The sequence below is a fragment of the Triplophysa rosa genome, linkage group LG13 (assembly GCF_024868665.1).
Source record: "Triplophysa rosa linkage group LG13, Trosa_1v2, whole genome shotgun sequence".
NCBI classification, from domain to species: domain Eukaryota; kingdom Metazoa; phylum Chordata; class Actinopteri; order Cypriniformes; family Nemacheilidae; genus Triplophysa; species Triplophysa rosa.
The window spans coordinates 10,923,163-10,950,884 of record NC_079902.1 but is presented as its reverse complement, the minus strand read 5'-3'; the positions used below and the strand labels follow the sequence as shown (position 1 = coordinate 10,950,884).

Genomic DNA, 27,722 nt, shown 5'->3' with positions numbered 1-27,722 from the left:
TAAGTTATAATTCTTTAAGGTCTTCTTTAAGACTTTTGCATTAAAGTCTGAAGTCTTTAAATTAAATCAAATAACTTAAATAAATTAAATAGTATTTTCAAACGTTATGCATAATTATTTGACATAACTACAACTCGATTGCAAGTGGCACAATAAAAATATTTAATTTGATTTTTTTTGCTGCGTTATTGTTCATATTTCATCTCAGTAATTTAAGAACTGCTCCTTTTTACACAATAATGTTATTTTATTATAAAAAAAGTTATTTTTAAAGCAATTTTCTCTTAAATTAATGCAATAATTTAAAATGTAATAATTTATATTTGTTAAAGAAAGAAATTCCAAAACCACCTCTTAAACATTGGGATGTATATCTTTCACTTTTGTGCAGTGTGTATGAGAGAGACAAAACTGCATCTATTAAGTGTTGGGTTATTTAAAGACGCACGCATTGACAGGCATCCTAAAATGCAAAGTTATAACGTATAGCCGAGTTGAACCTAAGTCCGAAGAGTGTTTGGACCACATTACTCCATGACGAATACATTTGGCTGTGTACGCATGGACAGATGCAGAGGGTGAGTTTTTTAAGGGATGGTTTTTATGTCTGCTCCAAGGCACTTCTGTCAGGCAGTCAGAAAACTCACTGTAATTTCAGTCTTTATATCCTGATATATTGCTGAGCATAAAATAACCCATAAGAGAAATAACATACTAAACAATTATATCCATGAATTATATAAATGTATATAGGCATATTTATATTAACTTTAAAATTGTCTGGAGATATCGTGTTTATGAGGGACAATGAATGTAGTTTAAAGATCGCACTTAACCAGTCTGAATGAAGCAGCAACCTCCGACGACCCAAATTCACAACCAGTTCCGTTCACTTCCACAGCGGGGCAGCGTTTCAACAATTCACACTACCCTAACCATGGGCAACTGAGAACAACTTAACTTGCTGTCGAATACAACATACCAACACTCTGATGTAGACAGAAAGCTATATAAGTGTGGACACATGTCTGCGCTCCCACCATGAACGCGTCCGCAGCATCGAGGACCATATGCCATGATAACAGATCTTTATTTTACGCACGTTTACGCAAACGCAATAACTCACCACAAACGGAATCAAATGCTATGATTTATGGCGAGGATTGTTGAAATGTGGATAAAATGAAAATAAATGGCAGCCGATTGATGAACAGTTCTTCACTGACCCCTTACGCGATCACTCTGAATCGCCCTCCGTGGGTGGCCACAACTTTGGGCAGCTTTTTGATCTTCACTATTGTGGTTGATATATTGGGGAACCTCTTGGTCATCGTCTCCGTCTACAGAAACAAGAAACTTAGAAACGCAGGTAAGAGTTTCTCAATTACCAAACATTTAATCCCGAATCAGATTTCCACCGATTTAGAGATGAAAAAGGAAAGATGAGTATCACGAACAAGTGCAAATTGTCAACATCAAAACTTTGTCGAACTGATTTGGTGTTCTTTTAAGCGCACTTTTATCATTCTGGAGAACATTTGGAGAATGTTATTCTCCAAAACCTCACGACATATGAGGTAGGCTATATATCACAATTAAACAGATGTGTTATTTAAGAAAAGAAGCTCTGAATCAACGACTGAACCGAGGACTGTCTCTTTCTCAGTAATGTTAGATCGCGTTGAAACATCAGGTGAATTTTTGATCCAGTGCCCAATTTAAAGCAAGAAAGGGGACTTGCGATGTATCTTCATTTTTTAATTTAAATATATTGTACCGAAATTTACATTTAAGGAAGTCCCATGTTTGATAGGACATCGTTGTTTTGGTACACCACAGTCTCGATGTCACACATACTGTCAAATTATAGTAGCAATGAGGAATATTAAGAAGCTGTTCCTCAATACACGTGTTTATGTGTATTATGTCCCTTACGAATATTACCCATGTTTTTTTTGTGGTACAAGTGTAGTAACCATGGTTTTTGGTGCATTGATTACTCAGGGCAAAACCATGGTTTTACTACAGCAACCATCGTTTACTATGGTTTTTACAAAAAACATGGTTTTCAAAACCATGGTTATTTTGTGATAACCATTGTTTCACTACAGTAACCATGTTTCTTTTGTTTTAACTGTAGTAAAAACCATGGTTTTTCAATTTGAACTGTAGTAAAACCATGGTAAATTTTCATAAGGGACATGAACACTAATGTAAGTTGTATTTTTAACAGCTTATAAACGAATCAGGAGGATCATAAAGCATGAATTTAACAACACAGCTACTAAACTTGTTTTTTACTCAGCATCTTATGTGTCAATGGGTGTTTTGTTGTGCTAAATTACATGGGACAGTATTTACACTCTTCACTATCTTTAGAAGCTTCAGGTAATTGGCCCAACATCAAGCAAAACTGAACAGGCCAGTCATTTTCCATATGTTACTTTCCTCTGCCAATAGAGACCTTACAGTATGTTGTTCTTTAAGCTTGTGACACTAAAGTGAGCACATCCCTTTCACAGGGTGTAAATGATAATGATATTAAGTAAAGTTGTGTATTACAAATTACTGTAAATACAAATTCTGCCCTCATAAATTCACACAAACATTTACTGTATACTTGATTAATTAATTCACAGTTATTTTAAAATCTGCTCTCTCTCTCTCTCTCTCTCACTCATTATGTACAATTTACAAACTTGTAAAAGCTGTATAATTTGTTGATTTGGCAGACAAATGGCTTCACATAAATATTCATTTTAATTTTAATCTTCAATATGCTTATTTTCTAACCCAGTCTGTGAAAACCCAGCTAAATAACCCAGCTCATTTGTTATGATCTCATATTTTGTTATCCCATAATAAGATTTTGAGACTTTAGCCTGGTTTATACACACTGGGTCACAGTTGTCATGACTTTTTTAAGAACTTGGATGTAATATGTTGCCATCTTCAGCGTGTTTTCGCATCTACCATTCTGTTTTATAAAGGTAGTGAGATTGACTTACTGTAACTACCTGTAGTTGTTGGCACATTTCTGTAAGTATCTGCCAAAAATAACGCAATACTGTAAATGAACATAATATTGGATCACATTGTACAGAAAAATAAACACATTGTACGAGCGCTATGAAATACGTTAAAATTGATTAAAACAACGAAAATGTGGAAGTTGTAAAAACTTGACATTCCTCCATGAATTAATTAAATAAAAAAGTATTTAATTTTACTTGATGTTCAAGTACTGCTTCTGAGATTCAAAAGGGGGAGGGGCTTATGTGAAGTAGTACTTATATGTTGTTCTTTCCATCGAGTAGAGTGCACTCTGTTCTCTGATTAGTGCGTCACGTTAGCTCAGTAGTTGTTCCATTAGCCTCCTGCGATGTTTGCTTCATTATGTTTCCCACCAGTGAAGGTACCTCCCACGACCCATTGTGAAGAGCACTGACCCATGGGGATATTCAATTAGCCATCGTTCTGCTACATATTCAAAGTTACAGTAATTCACAAGCACGCACACACACACACGCACACATGTCTGGCTTACTATCTCCGTGGGGACAGTCCATAGGCGTAATGTTTTTTATACTGTACAAACTGTATATTCTATCCCCTATCCCTAACCCTACCCCTAAACCTAAAGATCATAGAAAACTTTTTGCATTTTTAGATTAAAAAAATATATTGTTCTGTACAATTTATAAGCTTTTTTGCCCATGGGGACCTCAATTTTGGTCCCCACGGTGACACGAGTCCCCATGTGTTGATGTGCATTCAGGTTTAGGTCCCCACCGGGATATACAAACATGAACACACACACACACACACATTCGCTCTTTATTGTTCTTCTGTAATGAAACAGAGTGGCTCCTTCCCCCGTTGTGCTCTATCTGTTTTATTTAAGCTCCTCCAGCTCAAAGACTATATGCTATAGCACCACTGTCTGTTTGGATTATTCAGGCCAACCATACCCTGCTGTTTGGTACGCCTCATTTCAACACAGCCAGTATACTGCGATCATCTTCCCATACCTGACAGCTACCCTTGATATTTTGTACAGTTTGTGTTTTAAGCACAAGCCATCCTGTATCAATAGTCCCTGTGTGTATTGAAAGTTTAATGTATCCTTCATTGGGATGAGAGAAGAGATCTCGGGACAGTGTAATAGAGCCCTGCTCCTTTGTCCAGCTCTCGTCTCTAACAACTGTTCTGTAGTTGCACTGACGTGGCTTATGAGCCCAAGGCGGTCTTATTAGATGCAGTTCACTGTTCATTCAAGAGAAACTCTCCTTCAGCAATTATTCACAGAGGCTGTGTGAAAGAAAGAAGGGCTCTTTTAAAAGGGTGGAATGAGGACAGAATCTTTAAACATAACGGTTCATTATGTGAGGTCTTTATACACCTCTGAAGAAATAGTTTTGAGTATTATATTGCATTTCTGTTAATAGATCGTGCAAATTAATAAAAAAACAAAAATGATGTGCACGGATAAATAATTTATAATGAATAGTGCAACACTGTGTAAATCAATTTGAATTGACAGTTTTAATTTCATGCCGACTTTGAGGTTTTAGATACTAAAGCTAAGCTAGATAATGGACCGTAAAAAAAGGAAAGGCGGTGCAGAAAAAGCAAAAAAAAGGGCTCTTAAGTCCGACGCTGCCAAATGCGTAAAATGAGCAGAACACTTTTCAAAAGGTTTAAATTCGGCTGCTGCACCGGAGGACAGCAGTGCCGTAGAGGTAATAAAACCGAAAACACAGCTGGTTACACTGGTTAAGCTTGAAATATCAGTAGATAAGGTGGAATTTAGGGTAAACACTGTTTACTTAACTGAGACAGCCGTAGGCTACTTGCGATATAGTACTGTAGCTCTGTACACGTCAAAAACCCAGAATAAAAGCCATAGTACTGTGGACATTTGTATGAACTTTACTTTGAATAAATATGTCATAATATTAAAATAAAACATTGAACACATGCATATATAGGTTACAGTATGTAATTAATCCTAGTGTGGAACATAGGCTTTTTTTACAAGCATTTAAATGCAATAGTTAGATGAGGTATTATAAGCCATTGGCTAACTTATATTCTCTCTTATCTGAATTGTGTGTTCATCTATTCAAAACTAGAATGTTGCTGGACCCAGTGCAGACAGCTCAGCTGGTGTCATAGAGGTAGGAACTGCAGAGAGACACACCCTGATAGCCTGACTACGTCAGACTTCGTACTTCAGCTCAATTTCAGTTCAGTTCGCTTCTGTACTCAGTCTGATATAGCAAACCAGCTCCCAGATTACCTCCGGCTCCACACCAGCCGTCCAACCAACGAACAGAGGGCGGGCTGAGAGCCGTGACGTAGACGCTAAGCGCCGAATTTAAGATTTAGGTCAGGGAAATCTAAAACGAACTTAACTGTACACTAAAAATTATTAATTAGGTCCCCTATAATTGTTTCATAAGTGCATATATTTATTCAGAATCAGAATGAGGCAAAGCCTAGTACAAGCAGTGATCCAGATAATGGTGACACTCAGGCCCATCATCAAGTAGAGGAAAAAGAGCAAGCAAATGAAGCAGAGTACACAAGAGGTGCAGAGCAGGCAGGAGAGCTTGCAGAAAACCTTTAGAAAAGTACTAAGCATATGTGCCAGTCACATACAATAAATGTTTAAATATTTGTTACATGCTACTGCTTACACTATTTCACCATCTGTACACAAATGTAAGTAGTGAATGTGTGTGTCGATGGGTTGGGCTGTGTGGGTGTGGTAATGTGGGCTGGTGTGGCTACAGTGCCAGTGCTGAATTTTTAGATGAAACAACAGAAAAATGTGTTGAGTTTGTTTGTGATGACCTGAGACTTTAGAACAACGTCAATATATTGACACTTTATCATAGGGGACATTCAAATGCAGCACCTCAGTGACAGCAGCCAATATGAGAAACATTTTTATTGTTTAATCTGTTTCTTTCATGTTGTATTAAATGGGCAACAAGTACAAAAATATAATTGTAGCGGGTTCGCTATGGTAAGGAAGGAAGAGGACGAGGTTGGCGGGACTGACACAAGCTTTTATTGCTTTGCCACACGAGAAAACAAAAAGGTCCATTCATACAACATATAAATCCACGGCTTTTCCTTCAGCCTGGTTCGAGAAGATAATAATCCAGCAAAGTCCTTCGTTCTTTCCTGAGAGGTTCTGTGGTCGTGGCAGTCCGTGTGCAGTCTGTCTCTCTCCTCCCGTTGAGCGTCTCTTGGGTCTTTATATATCGTCTCCCCGCGCCCTTACTGGAATGAGACACAGGTGTTGGTTGTTTGCATTTACTCCACTCACCTACCGCTGGTCTCCCGGCTCTCTCTCCTGCCGCAGACCTCGCTAAACCACGCCCCCCTCGCCACAATAATATTAAAAGATCTGTGTGCAGAAGCACATTGACTGAAATCTATGTAACGTTAGGCTTTACTTTTACCTGCAAGCTTTTGCAGCGTCGGAACAAATCGTGAATGTTGCGGTCGGAAACAGGACACATTGTGAATGATGCATGCGGAATCAGGACAAGATAACATATGGGTGGGAATGATCCGTCCCACGCGCAGGCTAGGTGACTAGTTTGTGCAACCCCCTAGTGGAGATAGTGGAGCGGGATTGGCAAAGGGCCCTCCGAGATGGGAATCAAACTCGAGTCGGTCCGAGCGCACTAGCGCTTTTTGTTCAATTCTTATCGTACAAATTTATAAAAAAAGTAACCCGCCTCATAAAATAGTTACGAATTCCTGTGAGAGATCAGGTTGGAATCCCATTTGTACATTTTTGTATGATCTGCTTTCGCCCCAGTGACGGTTATGTTTAGGGATAGACCTTTATGCTTGCTTTTTCTTGTAATTATGTTTTTTTTGTATATTTTTGTATTAAATCTCCACCTCATAGTTACGTTATCCGCTTGTTAAGCCTGACGGCCCGAGTCCAAACGCTCAATAAGATGCTATAGGCAAACAACAAAAAGATGCTAATGTACGCTCATGCGAACTATAAAATTATCGGAAAACCGTGATCCTAACCTTTATCTTCATAACGAAATCCCACATGGCCAGTCAGCGATTTATTTTTCATAATTTATTCAAATATTAATGTCGGAGATTCCGTGAGCCTGGTGACTGTAGTGTATACTTTGAGTTAATACATGTTTTGCTTAAATATGCAATATGAGTAAACAATGCTCATAAACAGATGTTTAAGCTGTAGCCCCGCTTGAAATGAATAGATGCTTGGACCAGAAAAAGGTATTCCTTACGTCACCACTTAACAACCGAATAGCTATGTTTTCTTGTGAAAACATAATAAACTTCAAAAAATAGAATAGAACTTCTAAACTTCCAACCACACGGGTTCTAAACTTCCAAAATCACAAAGGCTATGTTTGCAAAGGGCCATATTGCCTTATTTCAACTTCAGGTCTTGTTATCATATTACATTGCCCCACAGAAAGCTTACTAATATTTTGCTTTTGGAAATGAAGCTTCATGGCCTCACTTCTGCCTGACTTGGCCCTCGGTCTGCCTTTGGGTTTGTTTCACTGTCCTAATAAATGGGCAATGCCGTGCGCTCAGTTACAGACAGACTCACTTTGGAAGATGTCACTATTGGCTCATCCACCTGTCAACACAGCAATCGCTTGCTCTCCCTCTGTGTCTGAGATCTGAGTCCAGTATCTGAGTTAATAGGACACATTGTGAATTTTTACAGAATGCCAACTGTGAGGCCCGTACTATAGCTATGTAGAGTAAGGGAGGGCAAAATGATGAAAATGTTTTTCTGGATTTTTTCTGCTAATGATTTTGATCTGAATTTTATTTAGAGAACGCTAGATTATGTAAACACCATGGTATGTAAATACGATAATCATGCAGTACAGTACCATACAGTAACCATCTGGTACCTCACTGCACTTTGATAATGCTTTTTCTAAAACCAAGAGGTATTACATGACCTATATAAGTTTTTGTCAAATTCTTGTGTACATCAAGCTAGGCATGTAATTTGGCACTTATTTTGTTACTGTATAAAGTAATTATTTGGTGCTCAGTACATATTGTGCTGCCTTAGAGTAAAACAAAATGTCAGTGACAGTGTAGACTTAATACTTCCCTTATTAAAGGTCAAGTGAATGAAATTTAGCAGCATCTAGCGGTGAGGTTGTGAATTGCAACAAACGGCTCACTCAACCCATCCCTTTCAAAGCACTACTGTGCCTGACACGGCACTATGATGTATTAACGAAACACGCTCTGTAAAGAAGTTTGTTCATTTAGGGCTACTGTAGAAACAACATGGTGAATTCCATGCAAGGGGATGTAGATAGAAATATCTCATTCTAAGGTAATGAAAACATAACGCTTCATTATGTAAGATCTTTATACACCTCTGTACACATAGTTATGTATATTATAGTGTTTCCCACAGGATTTTGACAGACTTGTGGCGCTGGTGACGTCACAAACTTATTAGCATATTTGTGACGCCATCACGTCGTGTTTGCATCGTGTTAGTGTTAACACTTGATATCTGTTTTTCTGCTACTCTCTGAACTGTCACATTATATTGTATTTTACAACTGAATGCCACCAGCAGTCACTTTAACTGCTGCTAAAATCCTGATTTATAAACGCAACATCATCGGACAAAATCATAATACAGTACATCTACATTTTACATTTACATTTAGTCATTTAGCAGACGCTTTTATCCAAAGCGACTTACAAATGAGGGAAGCAATTGGAACAACATAAGGACAACAAAAAGCATAAGTGCAATAAAACTGGTCTCATATAGCCCACCACAGTATACAGAGCTAAGTTTTTTTTTTTTTTTGAAAGTGTAGAAATGAGATCAATCAGGTGTTGAAGGAAGACATGTGTTTTCAGACAATTATTAAAGATGGCTACAGAATCTGCTGATCTTGTAGCAGCGGGCAGATCATTCCACAAATGTGAAACAGATCCAGAGAAGGTGCGTGAGAATGATTTTTTACCTTTTTAGGATGGCACCACAAGACGTAGTTCGTTTGCAGAGTGTAGGGATCTGGAGGGTACATAAGTCTGAATTAGCGAGTGAAGGTATGGGGGTGCCAAATCAGTGGTGGTCTTGTAGGCCAGGAGCAGAGTCTTGAATTTGATTCGAGCGACTATAGGGAGCCAATATAACTTAATGAAGAGAGGAGTGACGTGTGCTCTCTTCGGGTTCATTGAAGACCACTCTTGCCGCTGCATTCTGGATCATCTGTAGAGGTTTAGTTGTGCAAGCTGGAAGTCCAGCCAGTAGCGCATCGCAGTAGTCCAGTCTGGACAGAACAAGAGCCTGGACTAGGACTTGAGTACATGCTCGGATAGGAAAGGTCTAATTTTCCTAATATTCTTTTATATTATACTAATTAGTTTCCTATAAAATGTATTTCCTATAAATTATAGAGCGGCTATACGCTGTTTGCCCTTTCTCTACAATGTGTTGCTGTATTATGAACGCTTCTTTGATTTTAAATGCAAGTGACAGTTAAATACACTACATGGAGCTAACTACACGTGCGGACGAGAGGCCGAGGGCTCACACACACATGGAGCTCATTGGAAGAGAGTGCATGCTAACGCGGAAGAGGAGGATGCGTCGCGCACGTGACCACGCGGCACTCACACCAAACAAGTGAGGAAGACAGAAGACGTGTAAAGGCTGTTTATCCACTAATTAATCGATCACAGATACAGTCATTATCAGGGATGGATAAAAAATTACAAAATGTGACGCCAAATATACTTGGACGGCTATTAATATACCTGGGCGGACCGCCCAAATAAATGCATTGTATGGGAAACGCTGTATTATATTGCATTTCTGTCAACAGAATGACGTATATGTTGATATTCGGTTTGCTGCTTTATTTGCTTTCCTTTATTTGGGTGTGCCTGTGGCAGATGATTTTAATATCAAATGTCATATCACCCTCTTATTAGGCTCCACAATTGATTATCAGAAATAAATATCATTGATGTGGTTCTGTCTCTAAAACACAGTCTATCAGATAAATATGTTTTGTCACTTGCCACACTTGAAAATATATTTTGTGCATTCTTGTACCTGAACAGTGTACTGAATTTCTGTACTGTACTGACTGAAAATCTCTAGTTGTCTTAAGTTAATAAGCAGAATAAAGCAGGATATAAATGATGGGATGCTTGAGAAGACAACAGTATCAATGGCCACAGACCCCCCATGATCCTGTAACAGTAAAATATTGATTTAGGCATAATATTTCTCTAAACTCCACAGCAATCTGAAGAATCTCTGCAGGGGAGACAAAATGATATCGTTTATTTGCAACGAATAAAATGAAAAAAATGTGATACCGAAGTCCCTTTTAGCAAAGTCTCCCCACTAAGCGGCCGTATTTACAATACCTCTGGGCAGCTATTGCACTACACGGAGCAATGCACTTTTGCCCATTCATAGTAATAGATATCTTGTTAATATCTATAAACTTTGGTTATAGTCAGTTTTAATACTTCAGACATTTTCTTTGAATTTAACAAATAAATATGCTCTATTGCTTCAGCTCTATTCGGCTGTTGATAATGTAAGGGTACAGTCGAATGCATGCAAATAACACAAGAGTTGACAACCTATAGCACAACCATGTCGTTATTTATATGGAAAATGCTATGAAGGTATTTTTGGTGCAAAACAACTGAGCGCCTGTGAGAGTGGAATTTGTAGTTGTAGCCGTGGCCACGCATGTATATCAGTAAATTTGAAGTTGCAAACTTGTAGATTTTCTCTCTCTCCCGCAAATACAACATAACAGTTACACCTTCTTGAATCCTTCAGTGCAAGTGCACAAATCCAATTCTACAAAACACAAACTAAGATACCCGTGCACTCACATTTTTTTCTGAATAAGTATTTCTCAGTTTTGAGGCTAACAGAGGTAGCTAATAAGAAAAAAAGTTAAAAGTAATAGCATCTTTTTGCACTCTGCATGGAGACATATCCAGCACAATCCTGTCAGTGAATTTGTGCTGCCAAGCTTAAGGGGTCATTCATAGACAGCAGTCAGATATACTGTGTGAGTCAGGCTCATTCAGTTTGACCAGGATTTATCCACTCCAGTGCTGCTTATTTTCTTCCTTTTTTGTAGTCTCTGTCACTGCTTATGTAATATGGTGTCCTATTGCCTGTAGAATGCTACAGAGCTTGTTTACTGAACTATTCTATTCAAGGTGATGACAAATTGAGATGATTTATTTTGAGTAAATGGTTGAATTGTTGGCCTAACAAAACAATAAATGTGACAAAAAGTGTTCATCGTATAGTAAGACAAAAACAAACTGTTAAAGCAGCCATGAATTACCAGAGTGAGAAATTCTCTTCACAATCTCTCAAAGGATCCTGTGAAGTGAGGTGGTGTGGAAAAAACCACACCACAACGTTAACCCTGAAGAACATATGCCACAGAGGCACAAACTAACCGTTTATAAAGAAATGACATGCTTTTAGTGGCCTTTACACGGTCTTAATGTAGGGTCACATAAGTTACTGAACGGCACAAGCATTGAGAGAAAGAAATGGAATACTGACACCGGAGTGAAACATTAAAGTAAAGGAGTGTATTATTACTTTTATTAGAGTGAGTAGGTAGGAGTAGAAATGGAAACTGAGAGAAACTGCTGCAGGTGACCAATTCAATGTCAAGTCTCTCATTAATCACCAAAGGATGGAACATCTTTTTCCAGTGAGAGGTTTATTCAATTGCAGATTTATTCATTTAGATTTTTCTGAAATGAAGAGACTTAAAAACATTTGCAGTCTTATATTGGAAAATATATTTGTCATGAAATCTCAACAAGTAAAATATAATTGAAACACAATGTTCATGTTCAATGGCATGGCAGCGATTTCTGAACACCAATAAAAATCATCTTTAACAAAGAGGCACAGACTTAGCGCAGCTATTCTATAAATAGAAATGGATACGTGCAAGCTCTGTGCTGGACCGATATCCGTATGTGTGTGTAGAGATGGAATTGTTCAAAAGGTTTCAGAAGGCAGTCCTGCCGAAAGTTGTGGGCCTCGTGATCGGCCGCATGGCTTAACCACGTGGCAGCAGAGTCCATTGTTCCTTCTTCTCCCCCAGTGGGGGGGGGGGCAGTCTCCGAAGAGACGCCACGAAACAAGTTTTAGCGCAGAAGAGAAGAGGGGAAGAGACAAGAGAAGAGAAGGATTTTCAGAGCAGGCTCGATATTTAAACTCACGAGAGGGCAGGCCCACCTGAGTTTGAATCGACTAATCAGAGTTGAGCAGGGAAGAGGTTCTTTGTCCACTCAACACCTAATTTGCATCTTTATGACCTCCTGGCAATTTTACAAAATACCATTCCCAATTATAACATAATGAAAAGAAAGTGTTCTATGGTCACACAATGTATATAAACAAGGAGGAATTGTAAAGACACGCATTTATATATCAAATATGCTAAGGTTTGAAGTGCATCAAGACATGATTCATTCGGCGGTACGAATACAAACAAGATAGACACACAGATAGATATATAGCCACACTCTAAGCACCACATACTGTATACATTACTAGAATAAATATTGAATAAAGAATATGCAGAAAAGCATAAAGACAAGTTATTGTTATTCAAATTAATATCACATTAATCGGTCAATCTGCAACATTTATAATTCCAAGTGAGAACAACAGCCACATAATAAATGTCACAATTAACTGCTGAATCATTATTTAGTAGGAATAACTTGATATGTTTCCCTGCCATTCATTCTGATTAGCACGAGCTCTGTCACTCCTGTGCATGACTGTGTGTTCATCTATCACATTCACAATATGTTTTAAATTAATAATAAAAATACTGAAGCGTCTGAAAAACGACAAAGAGCTTCTAGGTACACTTTTGTTTCCTCATGACTCAGAATAATGAATAACACACACAGTCTGAATACCAGTCTGAACTACAGTAACTCTATCTGCCCGTCGTCTTTCCGGGGCTGTCAAAACTACCGTCAACTCTCTATAACTTAGGTGCAGAAAAATAAAATAGCACATCATCATAAATGACACATCTCTGTGCGCTACAATATCATCATGATCGTTTTCTAAAGTATGCCGTCATTGGTGTGAAGTGAAGTGATGCTTTCATTTTGCTGGAGGTAACGTAAACAACTAACGTTAGTTAACGAGGGGTGAATGCAGACAAAACTTTTTTACAGTGGATGGGAAAGGGTCTTGTATCGCTCCCGCATCATATTAAGCTGCATTCATAACAAAGAATGGCAAAAATGCAGATGTCATGTTAATGCACACACCTTGTAACGTTACTCTGATTATGACGTTCACTTCAACTTCCACTTTTTTTTGTCAGAGGAAACATTCCTATCTTGGTGATGATCCCGCCCCTGTATAAATACCTTAAAAAAACCTTAAACAATGCTTTCAGGCACTTTACTCTCATTTTTTCATAAACGCCTTTTGTTGAAAAGCAACTGGAGTCTCTCACCTGATAAAACGAAATTTCCTGTCAGAGGAACTTTGTTCCAGTCAGTAAAGAAGCACTTCAAAAAAACATTGTTACTTCTGTCAGATGGCGTTCTGTCAGCTTACGAGTAAATATTTCATTTAAAATGTGATTTATACAACTCTTTAATCCACTGTTGTGAAATTAGAACTTCTAAGAAACGAGCGGTCCTGTCAGGCGCAGTTCAGCTGTGCGCGCGCCGAGGCATAATATTCTCATACAACACAGAGCAGCCTGCACTCTTGTAAATCTGGCAGATTTACAATGTTCAGACTAAAAACGTTAAACAAGCATAATAATTGTCGTGTGAATCGTCAATGTTAAGCATGGGCTAATATAAATGGTAATGAAATTACGTGCTTGCGACCTGGCAGTTACGTTACCAGCAGGTCATGTTGATATCAAAATATAACCAATATATTACGTAACTGGACCGTTCTTGGTTATCCTGCAATGTTAGGAGACGGTAAATGTGACGTTATTAATTGGTCATTTATTGGTAATGAAATTACATTCCTAGGACGTGTACTTTGCGTTACCAGTAGGTCATGTAATTACCGAAATACTACATAACTGGGCTATTTTTGGTTATCGTGTAACGTCAGGAGTTTGTGCAGGTGACGTCATGAATTGGTCATTTAATGGTAAAGAATTCACGTGCCTAGGACATGTACTTTACGTTACCAGTACGTCATGTAATTATCAAAATACTACGAATATACTACGTAACTGGACCATTATTGGTTATCGTGTAACGTCAGGAGTTCGTGCAGGCGACGCCATGAATTGGTCATTTAATGGTAATGAAATTACGTGCCTGGGACGTGCCAGCTACGTTGCCAGCTGGTAAGTCATGAAATGACCAAAAATGACCAATAAATTACGTAACTGGTACGTCATGTGTTAGCTGGGCTCCCTGTTCACACTTGAAGAACACAACCGCTTCAATTAGAGAAGCTGCTGAGAGTTCACAAGAATCATTCAGATTCAGTGTTCTGGAAAGATTTTCTGCTCTGTTGATTCCTCTTAACATTAGGCTAAATTTGCTAAATCATGAATNTGAATAAAGAATATGCAGAAAAGCATAAAGACAAGTTATTGTTATTCAAATTAATATCACATTAATCGGTCAATCTGCAACATTTATAATTCCAAGTGAGAACAACAGCCACATAATAAATGTCACAATTAACTGCTGAATCATTATTTAGTAGGAATAACTTGATATGTTTCCCTGCCATTCATTCTGATTAGCACGAGCTCTGTCACACCTGTGCATGACTGTGTGTTCATCTATCACATTCACAATATGTTTTAAATTAATAATAAAAATACTGAAGCGTCTGAAAAACGACAAAGAGCTTCTAGGTACACTTTTGTTTCCTCATGACTCAGAATAATGAATAACACACACAGTCTGAATACCAGTCTGAACTACAGTAACTCTATCTGCCCGTCGTCTTTCCGGGGCTGTCAAAACTACCGTCAACTCTCTATAACTTAGGTGCAGAAAAATAAAATAGCACATCATCATAAATGACACATCTCTGTGCGCTACAATATCATCATGATCGTTTTCTAAAGTATGCCGTCATTGGTGTGAAGTGAAGTGATGCTTTCATTTTGCTGGAGGTAACGTAAACAACTAACGTTAGTTAACGAGGGGTGAATGCAGACAAAACTTTTTTACAGTGGATGGGAAAGGGTCTTGTATCGCTCCCGCATCATATTAAGCTGCATTCATAACAAAGAATGGCAAAAATGCAGATGTCATGTTAATGCACACACCTTGTAACGTTAATCTGATTATGACGTTCACTTCAACTTCCACTTTTTTTTGTCAGAGGAAACATTCCTATCTTGGTGATGATCCCGCCCCTGTATAAATACCTTAAAAAAACCTTAAACAATGCTTTCAGGCACTTTACTCTCATTTTTTCATAAACGCCTTTTGTTGAAAAGCAACTGGAGTCTCTCACCTGATAAAACGAAATTTCCTGTCAGAGGAACTTTGTTCCAGTCAGTAAAGAAGCACTTCAAAAAAACATTGTTACTTCTGTCAGATGGCGTTCTGTCAGCTTACGAGTAAATATTTCATTTAAAATGTGATTTATACAACTCTTTAATCCACTGTTGTGAAATTAGAACTTCTAAGAAACGAGCGGTCCTGTCAGGCGCAGTTCAGCTGTGCGCGCGCCGAGGCATAATATTCTCATACAACACAGAGCAGCCTGCACTCTTGTAAATCTGGCAGATTTACAATGTTCAGACTAAAAACGTTAAACAAGCATAATAATTGTCGTGTGAATCGTCAATGTTAAGCATGGGCTAATATAAATGGTAATGAAATTACGTGCTTGCGACCTGGCAGTTACGTTACCAGCAGGTCATGTTGATATCAAAATATAACCAATATATTACGTAACTGGACCGTTCTTGGTTATCCTGCAATGTTAGGAGACGGTAAATGTGACGTTATTAATTGGTCATTTATTGGTAATGAAATTACATTCCTAGGACGTGTACTTTGCGTTACCAGTAGGTCATGTAATTACCGAAATACTACATAACTGGGCTATTTTTGGTTATCGTGTAACGTCAGGAGTTTGTGCAGGTGACGTCATGAATTGGTCATTTAATGGTAAAGAATTCACGTGCCTAGGACATGTACTTTACGTTACCAGTACGTCATGTAATTATCAAAATACTACGAATATACTACGTAACTGGACCATTATTGGTTATCGTGTAACGTCAGGAGTTCGTGCAGGCGACGCCATGAATTGGTCATTTAATGGTAATGAAATTACGTGCCTGGGACGTGCCAGCTACGTTGCCAGCTGGTAAGTCATGAAATGACCAAAAATGACCAATAAATTACGTAACTGGTACGTCATGTGTTAGCTGGGCTCCCTGTTCACACTTGAAGAACACAACCGCTTCAATTAGAGAAGCTGCTGAGAGTTCACAAGAATCATTCAGATTCAGTGTTCTGGAAAGATTTTCTGCTCTGTTGATTCCTCTTAACATTAGGCTAAATTTGCTAAATCATGAATCTATTTATTTGACAATCCTTCAGGATTTCGACATTTGCACAGCACTGTGTGTAACTCACTTGTAACTCACAAAAACAGCAATCGTTGAGTGCAGTGTTCTAAATCTGTGCTGGAAGTCTGAGTCCATGGGATTCATGTTCTGAATATTTTAATCTTTCCTCTTTGAGAGAGGCAAACTGAGAGGCGAGTGGGTGTAAATAACATTTCTAGATGCTTTATATGTTCTTGTTGCCTGTCGTATCAACAGGCTTTGAAGCGGAGAGGCCAAAGTCAAGCAGACTTAGCAATAATCAGTGTAGACAGATGGAAGAATAGATGCCATGTCAATAGTTTTCAGGTCATACAACATGTTAGATGTTCTCAAATGACACACCACCTGTGAGGGGGGGGGGGGGTGGGTTGGGGGGGGCATGTCACTGTCAGTGTCCATTTACAAGAACACTTGTTTTCCAGTCAAATAAAAAGGTAATACACTCCAGGGAGTGAATGAGATGAGATGAAAATTCTGTCAGCATATACTGATCTTTACCTGTATGTTCAGTGGAACATAAGAGAACATTTTAAGACTGTAATTCACTAATATTCTGTTGAAAACAGCAAATGGGTTAATTTCCAATGTTTGGTAAATTATGCCTCTAACCCTGAAAGACACAAATACAGTAAAAACTGTAATTTGTACCTTTTATATGATGTTGTAGGCCTCTAATTCAGAAATAAAATACATTAAAAACTGTCATTTGCACATTTTATATGATGTTGTAGGCCTCTAATTCTGAAATAAATAGGTTTTTACATTTTAGTATTGTTTAGGGCTGCAACGACGCGTTGACGTGCGTGAAATGCGTCGACGCGTCATATTATTTACGTTTATCTGCTGTAATAGCAGTTTCTGTTCCCGGGCGTGTGTAAATTAATCAGCAGAACAAGAGTAAGTATAATTCACCCGACAAAAAGCGATCCGAGAGCCTCGGACGCAGTAAGTTAGTGAATGAACGGAGGAATTCCCCCTAACGTTACCCCCAGAATGCGATCATCACAGCATGGACACGCAATCACAAACGGACGGAGAGGGGAACGTAGATGTAGACTTTCATAATAAATTACTTTATTTTAACACTATTTTACATTAATGATTTACATTAACACTATTGTACTAGTGTAAGTTAGTGTATGTGAACCTTTGCAGATTGTGACCCTGCCTAAATTACTCTTAGGCTTCAAAAAGGACTGACTATCATGAAACCACCAATGCACTTTTATGTCATTCGATAGCTTTATGCGAGGAATAAACCAATATAGCATAATTAAGAAACTCTGACCTCCGCTGGTGCTGTCTGTCAATATCCAGTCAGCATGCGTGTGTACGGTGACGGTCAGGACGCTACTCTTTCCAACATGTTCCAATGTTTTCATTATTCTTCACAATTACAAGATGATAGTCTATGGTTTTGTTTAAAATGTATTTTGCTAGAGACTGAGTTACTCACTGAGTGTAGCTTAGCTTATTAGAAGCACTGGAAGCGGTCTGAATATGTTGCGTCTTCATACGAAATAACTCTTTTTAAACCTCTGATTAAACTGTATACTGTCGGATTGATGCAACGCACTATGTGTTAAACATGTAACATATCATCTCTTCTCATTGTGTTCTAACTATTATTTACTTTGGGGAGCAAAATGATCCCCGGGACTTCAGAAGGAGTAGGTGCTTTAAGCGCATCATTGTGCGTCCGGGATGAGCATAACTGTAAATAACGAAGCGAATGCATTTAAGCGCATCATTCTGAGTTCAGGGTGCGCGGACCGCTTTAACGCCACTCTGCATTAGAGTCTTTTATACGGTTATAGACATAATTTTGTGCAATAAACAGAGACAGATAGTAGTATTTTACTTTTACTCAATTACATTATGAGACTGAAAATAGAGTCAGATATTACTTGGAGGAAAAAAATACAGAGCATATAACATGCTCTAGTATTTCATAAACACATTTTTAAATGTTTTTACATTTACATTTAGTCATTTAGCAGACGCTTTTATCAAAAGCGACCTACAGATGAGGGAAACAATGGAAGCAATTGGAACAACATAAGGACAACAAAAAGCATAAGTGCAATAAAAAAAACTGGTCTCATATAGCCTATCACAGTATATAGAGTATATATATATATATAAAAAAAGTTTTTTTTTACTTTTAATACTGTACTTAAGTACATAAAAATCAGTATTTTTTTACTTTTAAAATTAAAACTGCTTAATTAAAAGAAGATAGTGATTTTAATGTAAACACGGATTAAAATGTTAAAACAACAATATTTATTTATAAGATGTAGTGGAGTAAAAAGTATGATTTGCTTTATAATGTAAGAAAATACTAGAACTTATTGTTTATTTGCAAAGTTTGCCAAAGGATTAATAAAGTAATCCAAAAACTCTTTATTAGATTAATAAAAAATAATAATCGTTAGATTAGTCGACTAATCGAAAAAGAATCGCTAGATTAGTCGACAATTAAAATAATCGTTAGTTGCAGCCCTAGTATCGTTTAGAAATGCTTCGATACTTGGGGTGTGACGAGACACTTATCCCACAAGACGAGACTGAAACAAATTAAACTTCTATTTTAATAAATTATATTATGCACTATGCAGTAGTAAACAGTAACACTGCAAAATGTTTTGCCACAAACTCGCAGGGAAGTAATTGCACAAAAATCATGAACAGTATAGATAAAAATAAATAACACAAATATCCCTATACAAATATCAGATAACAAATAACCATAATTACTGTAACCACCAGTAGTGCTGTATTAAAACTCAAAGTGCAAAGAAATACTGAAATATTTTTCTTTTAGCATGAAAAAGAGCTAAAAGAGGAACTACACAGCCTAAGATATGGTCATGTTCTTTTTTAAGAATATTAGCATGCCTACATTTTCTGGCAGCATTTGTGACCTCTGGGTAGTATCTATGTCTCCTGCAGTTAAAAAGATGCTCATTTGGAACAGAGGTAGCAGAAATGGAAAGATATTCTTTGACAAGAGGAGACAGCAAAGGATATTTGCAGCTGTTTTCTCTCCACCACTTCAGGGGGCAGCAACTGAGTGGGATAGATGCCTCTCTTCTGCAAAGTTCAATTTCCCTCTCAATCCCTTTGCTGGACTGTTCTGTCTTAGAGAAAGAATCCCCTAGCAGATCCTCAAGCGTGGTCTTCTTGGAAGCAGGTTCTGTCTCTTCTGACTCCGCTCCACCCTCAGCTACAAGAGCCCCATCTCTCCAATGTGTGGAAAAGTGAGCTGATGTCTCTTCTTTACTCTCCATCTTCTCATCTGTGGGCTTTAAACAACAGAAAAGCTGGCTTTAACCTTAATTAGCAGCAAAGCAGTCCCCCTCTCCCTTTCAACACAAACACACTCTGATGCTGCATGTTTCTAACGCGCACCTTCAATTTGGTAACATAAATCTTCAAGGACGAAAGCATTTCTCACACACACAAAAAGAGGAAAGCAATTCAAATTAATTATAATTGTTTTTGCAGCAACTGTTCCATCCTTTTCTGTATCATCTGGATCACACCTTCGCGCTGGTTATGGTCTAGCTGAGGTAGAGTCTGGAATCTTGGGTCCAGCGCTGTGCTCTCTAGAAGGTAGTTGTATGCATCCCCGCTGTATCTCCCTGAAATATTACTGAGGATTGCTGTCTTGATGTCGGCCACAGTGGGGGAATCACCGTCATTTGGTGCCGTGCTTTGTTCAATCGTGTTCTTCAGTGGCACAATGAGAGACACTGTGGGGTCTTCTCTTCACACAAGACTGTGGTAGCTGTCTTTAAAGGATTCAGAAGCTTCACAAGGTCTTTCAGCATTCACGATGTCGACGTTGTCCAGTGTGTTTCAGGCATGCTGTCTTATCTCTGGGCTGATGAGCGCTGCTGCTATGGCAGCTTGCTGCTCCAGGTAATGAACCATCATATCCAAAGTTGAATTCCATCGCGTGGTGACGTCCATTATTAATTTGTCTGGTGGCAGTTCAGCTTCTGCTTCGACAAGGCATTTGATGTGCGGCTCAAATCCTGCCCCACATCCATATTACGAGCATTATCTGTCACAGTAGCGATGCCATGGTTTGGCTTTTTAAGATCCCAGTCAGCGACAGCTGCTTGTAAAACTTCAGCGATGTTTGACCCTGTGTGGGATTCAAAATGTGGGCGAGTCTGCAGTACAAAATGTACCATGTCCCAGTTACTGTTGATCATGTGAGCTGTAATTGTGATATAGTCCAACTGTCAGTAGTTAAGGCAATGGTTTCTGCCTCTTTCAGAGTCTGTACAACGTTTACTTTGCACTCTTTGTAGAGGGTCAGGACAATGTGCGAGTAAAATGTGCGCATGACGGGATGGCGTACTTTGGTTCCAGTGTGTGGATGAATCGCCAAAATCCCAGATTTTCCATCACAGAAAATGGCCTCATATCAGCGGAAATGAAAACGGTGATGTCTCTTATTATTGCCGTTGCTCTTGCACTTGACGTTGAAACTTTAGCTGAAAATGCATTTGTTATCGTTGTTTGCCCTTTAATGCGAACTGAATTGCTCTCCGTTTTTCGCAGCTTTCTGTAAAGAGCTCTTGTTATTTTCTATGTGCTTCTACATGGTGCTCGTGTTAGCAGAGGTGTATGGCATTAATTTCTTACAATGTTTACATTATGGGTGTCCTCGACTAAGGATTTGCATAGTCTAATCAGAATTGTCACGTCTTGCCTATAGTCGAAAGATAGTCGAATCGCATGTATGTGTGTGTGTGTGTGTGTGGGGCAGTGGCGTAACTTTGTTTTGAAAAGTGGTGGGGACAAAGACGACACAAACAATACTTTAATAAATTGTTTCTGTAAGAACTCGTTGGGAATATTCATGGACGTCACAAGCGCGAAACATTTAGGTGACTCCTCTAGAAAACAGTATAAAAACTGTGCCGCTTTATCGACGGCTTCAGTGGTGTAACGTTAGTGCGAAAGACGCATGACAAGTAATATTGACACTGCCGTAAAGCAGGTTCGAATCCGCTGATCTCACTATTCTAAATTTTCACATCACATATCAGATCTGCTTACATTTGTTTTTAAACTATATCATGTTTTCATCAATATATAATTTAAAGCATGTTGTGCTTTATTATATGTAAGGATGGCTGTTGCCGTACGTAATTAAACGTATTAATTCATGATGAAACAAAAACTACTGAAACGAATGTGTGTTTTCCCCATGTTAAAAATTTGGTGTTTGACAACCCCCTGCTAATAAGGACAAACATTCAAATATACAGGGGAAACAGATGGAAAATAACATCTTTAAAAAAATCTTATTTTCACTAATTACTACGGGCATTGCCTGATAGGCTACAAATATACAACAAACTTTCTAAATTTTGTTTTGAACTCATGAAACTACAAAGTTGTGACTTTTTCCATTTATTGGAGTTTTCTATCAAGTATCAAAATGTAATTAATCTTGCAATAGGTGATAGCAACCGCATGTCGAGAACAATAAGGACGAATATATAGCACCAAAGTGCAATTAAGTGCAATTAAGCGCAAAATGTTTGGTACATGTGTGACTTGAACAGCCATTTTCAAATATTTTCATAATTTTATTAAAAATAAATACCTTTACAATCTGATATGTGATAGGAAAAAAGTTCAGCAAACAGCAGTCGCGAACCCACGACGACATGAAGCAGGTAACACTTGCTTTACGCTCTACGCCACCGGAGCAGTTAAGTTTCGTGTGAATTCTTACATATTGTCTATTCCAATCTGAAACTGATGGGCGGAGTTAGTAAAAATAGCCTCTGCTTACAAAGCGGGCTACTTGCATGGTAAATAGACGCTCAGTATTTTTTATTTCTTACAATAAGTGGTGGGGACAAAATTGACCTTGGCAAAAAGTGGTGGGGACATGACCCACCCATCCACCCGCAAATTACGCCTATGGTGTGTGGACAAAACCAGGCGGTTAACAAGGGTACAGAGCAAAGTGCAGCGCAACATTGATGCACCTAAAAACAATCTTGCATTCATTTACAGAATTTGCTTAGAACATAATATACCTTTATAATAAAACAAATAAATAAAAATAAGCCAGATTCAAGTCACAATGTGCAAAATAAATGTGTTTAGGCAAAATGTCTGAAATGCAGGGGAGCATGTTTTCACAACACAAGCCACAAATAGTTAAATTAATGGACATTTTCCTTAAACATCACGTAACAACGCTGTGCCACTTACTAGACCAGATCTCGCCTCAAAACTATTAGATAATAATGAATTACGATTTTTTTTACAAACTAGAATACTGCACGTTCATTACCAATGAACTACCAATAAAGTTACTTTATTTACCGAATGTAAACGAGGAATAAAGCATCTTACCATTTAAACATTTAAACTTTTATTGTCTCTCATCCACTCACAATCTACGTTTTAACTGTGGGAAGATGACACCGTAACCAATGTTTTAGTAAGTTATGTTATAGCAATAGTCATTTTTAGAGAAGACTTAATAGCAATGCTAAATTTATGATTGAATATATACAGTAAGACAAAAGTATTGTATTTTTACTTAACCTGTTATCAATGGCTTGAAATTATAGTGTCTTATGACAATGCATTGTTGTGGTGTTGTGAGGAAGCAGAATTTGCAGCTCCACTTCATTGGTCAGCAAAAAAATATATGACGCTGTTAACATAAATGCCTGAAGTAGTGGTCGACCGATATATTGCCAAGGCCGATTTATCAGCCGATAATTGGACATTTTTTATAAGATAAATCTTTCCGTTTGGCCGATAGATTCTCCGGTTCGGTCACGTTAGCGCATTAGCATTAGCTGGCTACACTGTGTGTGAGGTGAACAAGACAGAGTCAATTGATGTCTGATATTTGGTAGTAATCTGTTTAATTGTCACCACAACAACTCAAAGTAGGATCAGTATCCATACATGTGTGCATGTGGTAATATAAGCCCAACGTAACTAAATTACAACATAAAACCGTTCCAAACTCAATCATTATAAGCATTAATAGGCCAATGCATGTTATGAAGGCAAAATATAGAAAATAAGTCCAATAACATGCACTTACTTTTAGGGATGTAACAATATTGTCGATATCATCGACTCTGTAATGCTGCGTTCGAGACACGTCGGAATTTGTTATATATATTTCCCAACTCAAACACAGAAATAAGGTCTGGAACTCTAACGCCATTGGCCGTTGCAGACGTTATCTTAGGGTTCGATGTGGGAAATATCCTAAAGCCGAGTTTTCGCAAACGCGGCATGATTTAAAAAAAATGATGTTAAGAACACTAAATGGGGCAATATTTTTTTACAGTGTATACTCTGGCTTCATCAGTTTGTGTTTCCTAACATGAGGCCCAAAAGTGAATGGCGAGTGAAATACCATGTGACAATAACAGATGCAATTCAAATCCTTTTATTAGTGAAAGCAGCTGACAGACTTAGGAAAGATATGATTTAATTAGATGTGATAAAGGTCATGGTGTAAAAGTATACTGGCATCCACGCTGACAAGGACAGAATATATATAACCGGCCGAAACTTTGTTTTTGAAAAATGTCATGCTGAATCTTCATACAAATCTAATCTGATGGCTTTATCGAACCTGACAAGCCATCTGCAGAATTCTGTCTGATAAAAAAAGGCGGTCAGATGAAACCTGGATTCTATTATCGTAATATTGCATTAGATATTGCAACATTTTCTTAACTGTACTTGTTATTTTTTTTGCAGGAAATTTTTTCGTAGTGAGCCTGGCGGTAGCTGATCTGGTGGTAGCCGTGTACCCTTATCCACTGGTGCTGGTATCCATTTTCCATAATGGATGGAATTTGGGATTCGTCCACTGCCAAATCAGTGGATTTCTGATGGGACTGAGCGTGATTGGATCTATATTTAACATCACTGGCATCGCCATCAATCGCTACTGCTACATCTGCCACAGTCTCAAGTATGACAAGCTATACAGCGACAAGAACTCCCTATGTTACGTCCTTCTAATCTGGATACTGACTGTGGTCGCGATAGTGCCGAACTTTTATGTAGGCTCCCTGCAGTATGACCCCAGGGTTTACTCTTGTACGTTTGCGCAGTCGGCCAGTTCGGCGTACACCATCGCCGTCGTGTTCTTTCATTTCATTCTTCCAATCATGATTGTGACCTACTGCTACCTGAGAATCTGGATCTTGGTGATTCAGGTGAGGAGGCGTGTCAAACCCGAGTTCAGGCCCAAGCTCACACCACAGGACGTGAGGAATTTCATCACCATGTTTGTGGTGTTTGTTCTGTTTGCTGTGTGCTGGGCCCCACTTAATTTCATCGGTCTGGCGGTCGCCGTGGACCCCGGTCGGGTCGCGCCGCTGATCCCAGAGTGGTTTTTTGTATCTAGTTATTTTATGGCCTATTTCAATAGCTGCCTTAATGCCATAGTGTATGGACTGCTGAACCAAAACTTTAGAAGAGAGTACAAAAAAATTATCATCTCGCTCTGCACGGCACGAATGTTCTTCCCGGAGAGTTCGAATGACGCTGCGGAACGAATTAGAAGCAAGCCATCCCCTTTTATGACAAACAACAACCAAGTAAAAGCAGACTCTGTATGACATCCCAAATACGGGCACTGTGAGAAAAACATACCAAATATCCATCTCAGCTGCTTCCAGAGTATTTATAACAAATGTTTGTATCGTATATACAGGTGTACCTGTTGCTTTTATAAAGGATGCATTACAAATAGCGTGTTACAGTGTTTACAAGTTCACAATGCAAATGTTTTTATTCATACATATGTTATCTGATGAAGAACAAGGTGCCAAGTAAGCAGATTGAGAAGTGCTCCACTGTTGAATTTAGTGATTTTTATTCATGTGCAGAGAGTGCTAAATATCGTTGCTGTCCTTCTGAAACCTGGGATGTCCAAATGCACTGTTTTTCAAGACATGAAAAATAATTGTCAAAGTTGACAAGCACTGTTGAATACTTTTTAGTTGGGATGCACGATAAATTATCGGCCATATCGGTATCGGGCGATAAAGGGTCATTTTTAATGTTATCGTATCGGCTGATAATAAAATTTAGGCCGATATATTATTGCAGATAAATCATAAATCATTTCCTCTGGTCAAACTTCTTCAGCTGCACGCTGCTCACAGTTAAAATACAGTACAGTACTGTCTTTCTGTCGTGATCATTCACTTACTGCTATTAGCAAAACATTGTTGATGTAGGTACAGTATGTAGATACAGTATTTATGAATGTGTAAATTATAGTAACAAAAGCATTTGTTTGAATCAGACTACTGTCTGAATGCTTTCTGTCTTGAGACCTGTTAGACACGTGCCTATTTTTCTGGGTTGCTCTGGAAGATTTTCTATCATTTGTTTATTAAATAAAAAATACCAGAAAAGTCTGAAGGTTAAAGAATCGTTAACTAGTGTAAAGTAGGATTGGTACATGATTTTCAGGGAAAAACAGAGAACTAATGGTTACCTTGTTTTCTGCAGTGAATGTTTTCAAATAAAAGCAGTTGTCCAATTTTTGCCTTTTTTTCAGTCTTAGGGAATTTTATATTAATATTTAGATACAGTATATCGGCCATATATCGGTTAACGGCTTCCAATGTTAAAGAATTATCAGTTAATTCTTTTCGGTGTATCCCTACTTTTTGGGTATTTTCAAAACCCACTGACAAACATAAAGGGTGACTTATGATGATTTATGGCAAAAAATTAAAATCACGAAAAATGGATATACACGGTTTCTGAAGGACAGCAGCGATATATTTTATGTTTTTTGGGTTTGATTTATTGGGTTTATATTAAAATATATATTTGCTTTTTCAAAGATAATGACAGTTCTCATGACAGATTTAGGTTTGAATTAAAATGTAATTGTATTTGAACAAAAGGGGAAAATTCCCCAAAAACATGTACAGTACCATAACAGAATTCTATAAACCTGTCAAAAATTATTTATAAATGATTTATTTAATCATTATGTAATGCTATTATGTTATATGACAACAAGCAGTATCTTAAGTCTAATCTAATGATGAACAAAAAACAGAAGGCGCTGGAAACAACGTCCACATTTCATCATAGACCAAGTTGAAAACACAGCTACCACTTGTACATGTATATTCTTGTTTACAACATAAACAGATAAAACGGAACAAATCTTGTCTCCCCTTGAACTCTTACATGTGAAACTGTGCTGAATAAACTGAAATGAAAACAAGATGAATGCATGCTCAATGGAAAAAGTGGATGTCCCGCTTTCATTATTATTGTCTTTTAATGTTGGTTGAAATTGCAGGTTTATTTATAAGACAAACTCAGTCTCATAAATCTATGCTATCATGCTAATGGTTTATCAACAGGACCCTTAAGGATTACAGTATGTAGGCTATTTTATCAATACAACACTCCCCTATTCCAGACACAATAAAGCCTGTCTGTTTTTTGGACACCCTCCACTGAGAGCGATTCATTTCTGAAATGATCCCACTGGTGCTCTTAATACCCATTGATGTGCTTCCTCTCTATTCATTGACGTGTTTTCGTGCCCACAGATGGTTATTTCTGGACATTTGTCGGGAAGTGCGTTTATATCAGCAAAAGCTTAAATAATTACATTTGTCTCATGCGCTGGCTTGACAAGGGATCAGGCTTTCTTTGAGTACCTCCACCCCCTGATTTCCCCAGATCCTAAGATCTTAAAGGATGAGCCGTAGAGTAGCCGCCCCCATCTGTGGAGAATTTTTTTGGATTGCTATTTTTTATAATGACACATTTAAATCCCAGGCTAACTCTCAGAGGAGGATTTCAAGTGGTGATGAGACAGCCCCGCACCAGTAAATAGAATAGCATGATTAAATTCTATATGAAACACACTGGCTATATAAAGGTACCACTTTATATGGCTTACGTATATTCGATGGGTAACAGCACACCTTGACAAAAGAAAATGTGAGGTGTGGTGCATAGGGAGCGTTGACACAGGATGAG

General features: G+C 38.1%; 1 protein-coding gene across 1 annotated transcript; it reads left to right on the top strand.

Annotated features, from left to right (window-relative positions):
• Positions 1–1,016: 1,016 nt before the first annotated feature.
• Positions 1,017–26,896, top strand: mtnr1ab (melatonin receptor 1A b). Its single transcript, XM_057349522.1, has 2 exons — positions 1,017–1,369; positions 24,450–26,896. Exons 1-2 carry the CDS (start codon positions 1,183–1,185, stop codon positions 25,316–25,318), a joined length of 1,056 nt encoding a protein of 351 aa, XP_057205505.1. The 5' UTR covers positions 1,017–1,182; the 3' UTR covers positions 25,319–26,896.
• The last annotated feature ends 826 nt before the right edge of the window (positions 26,897–27,722 follow it).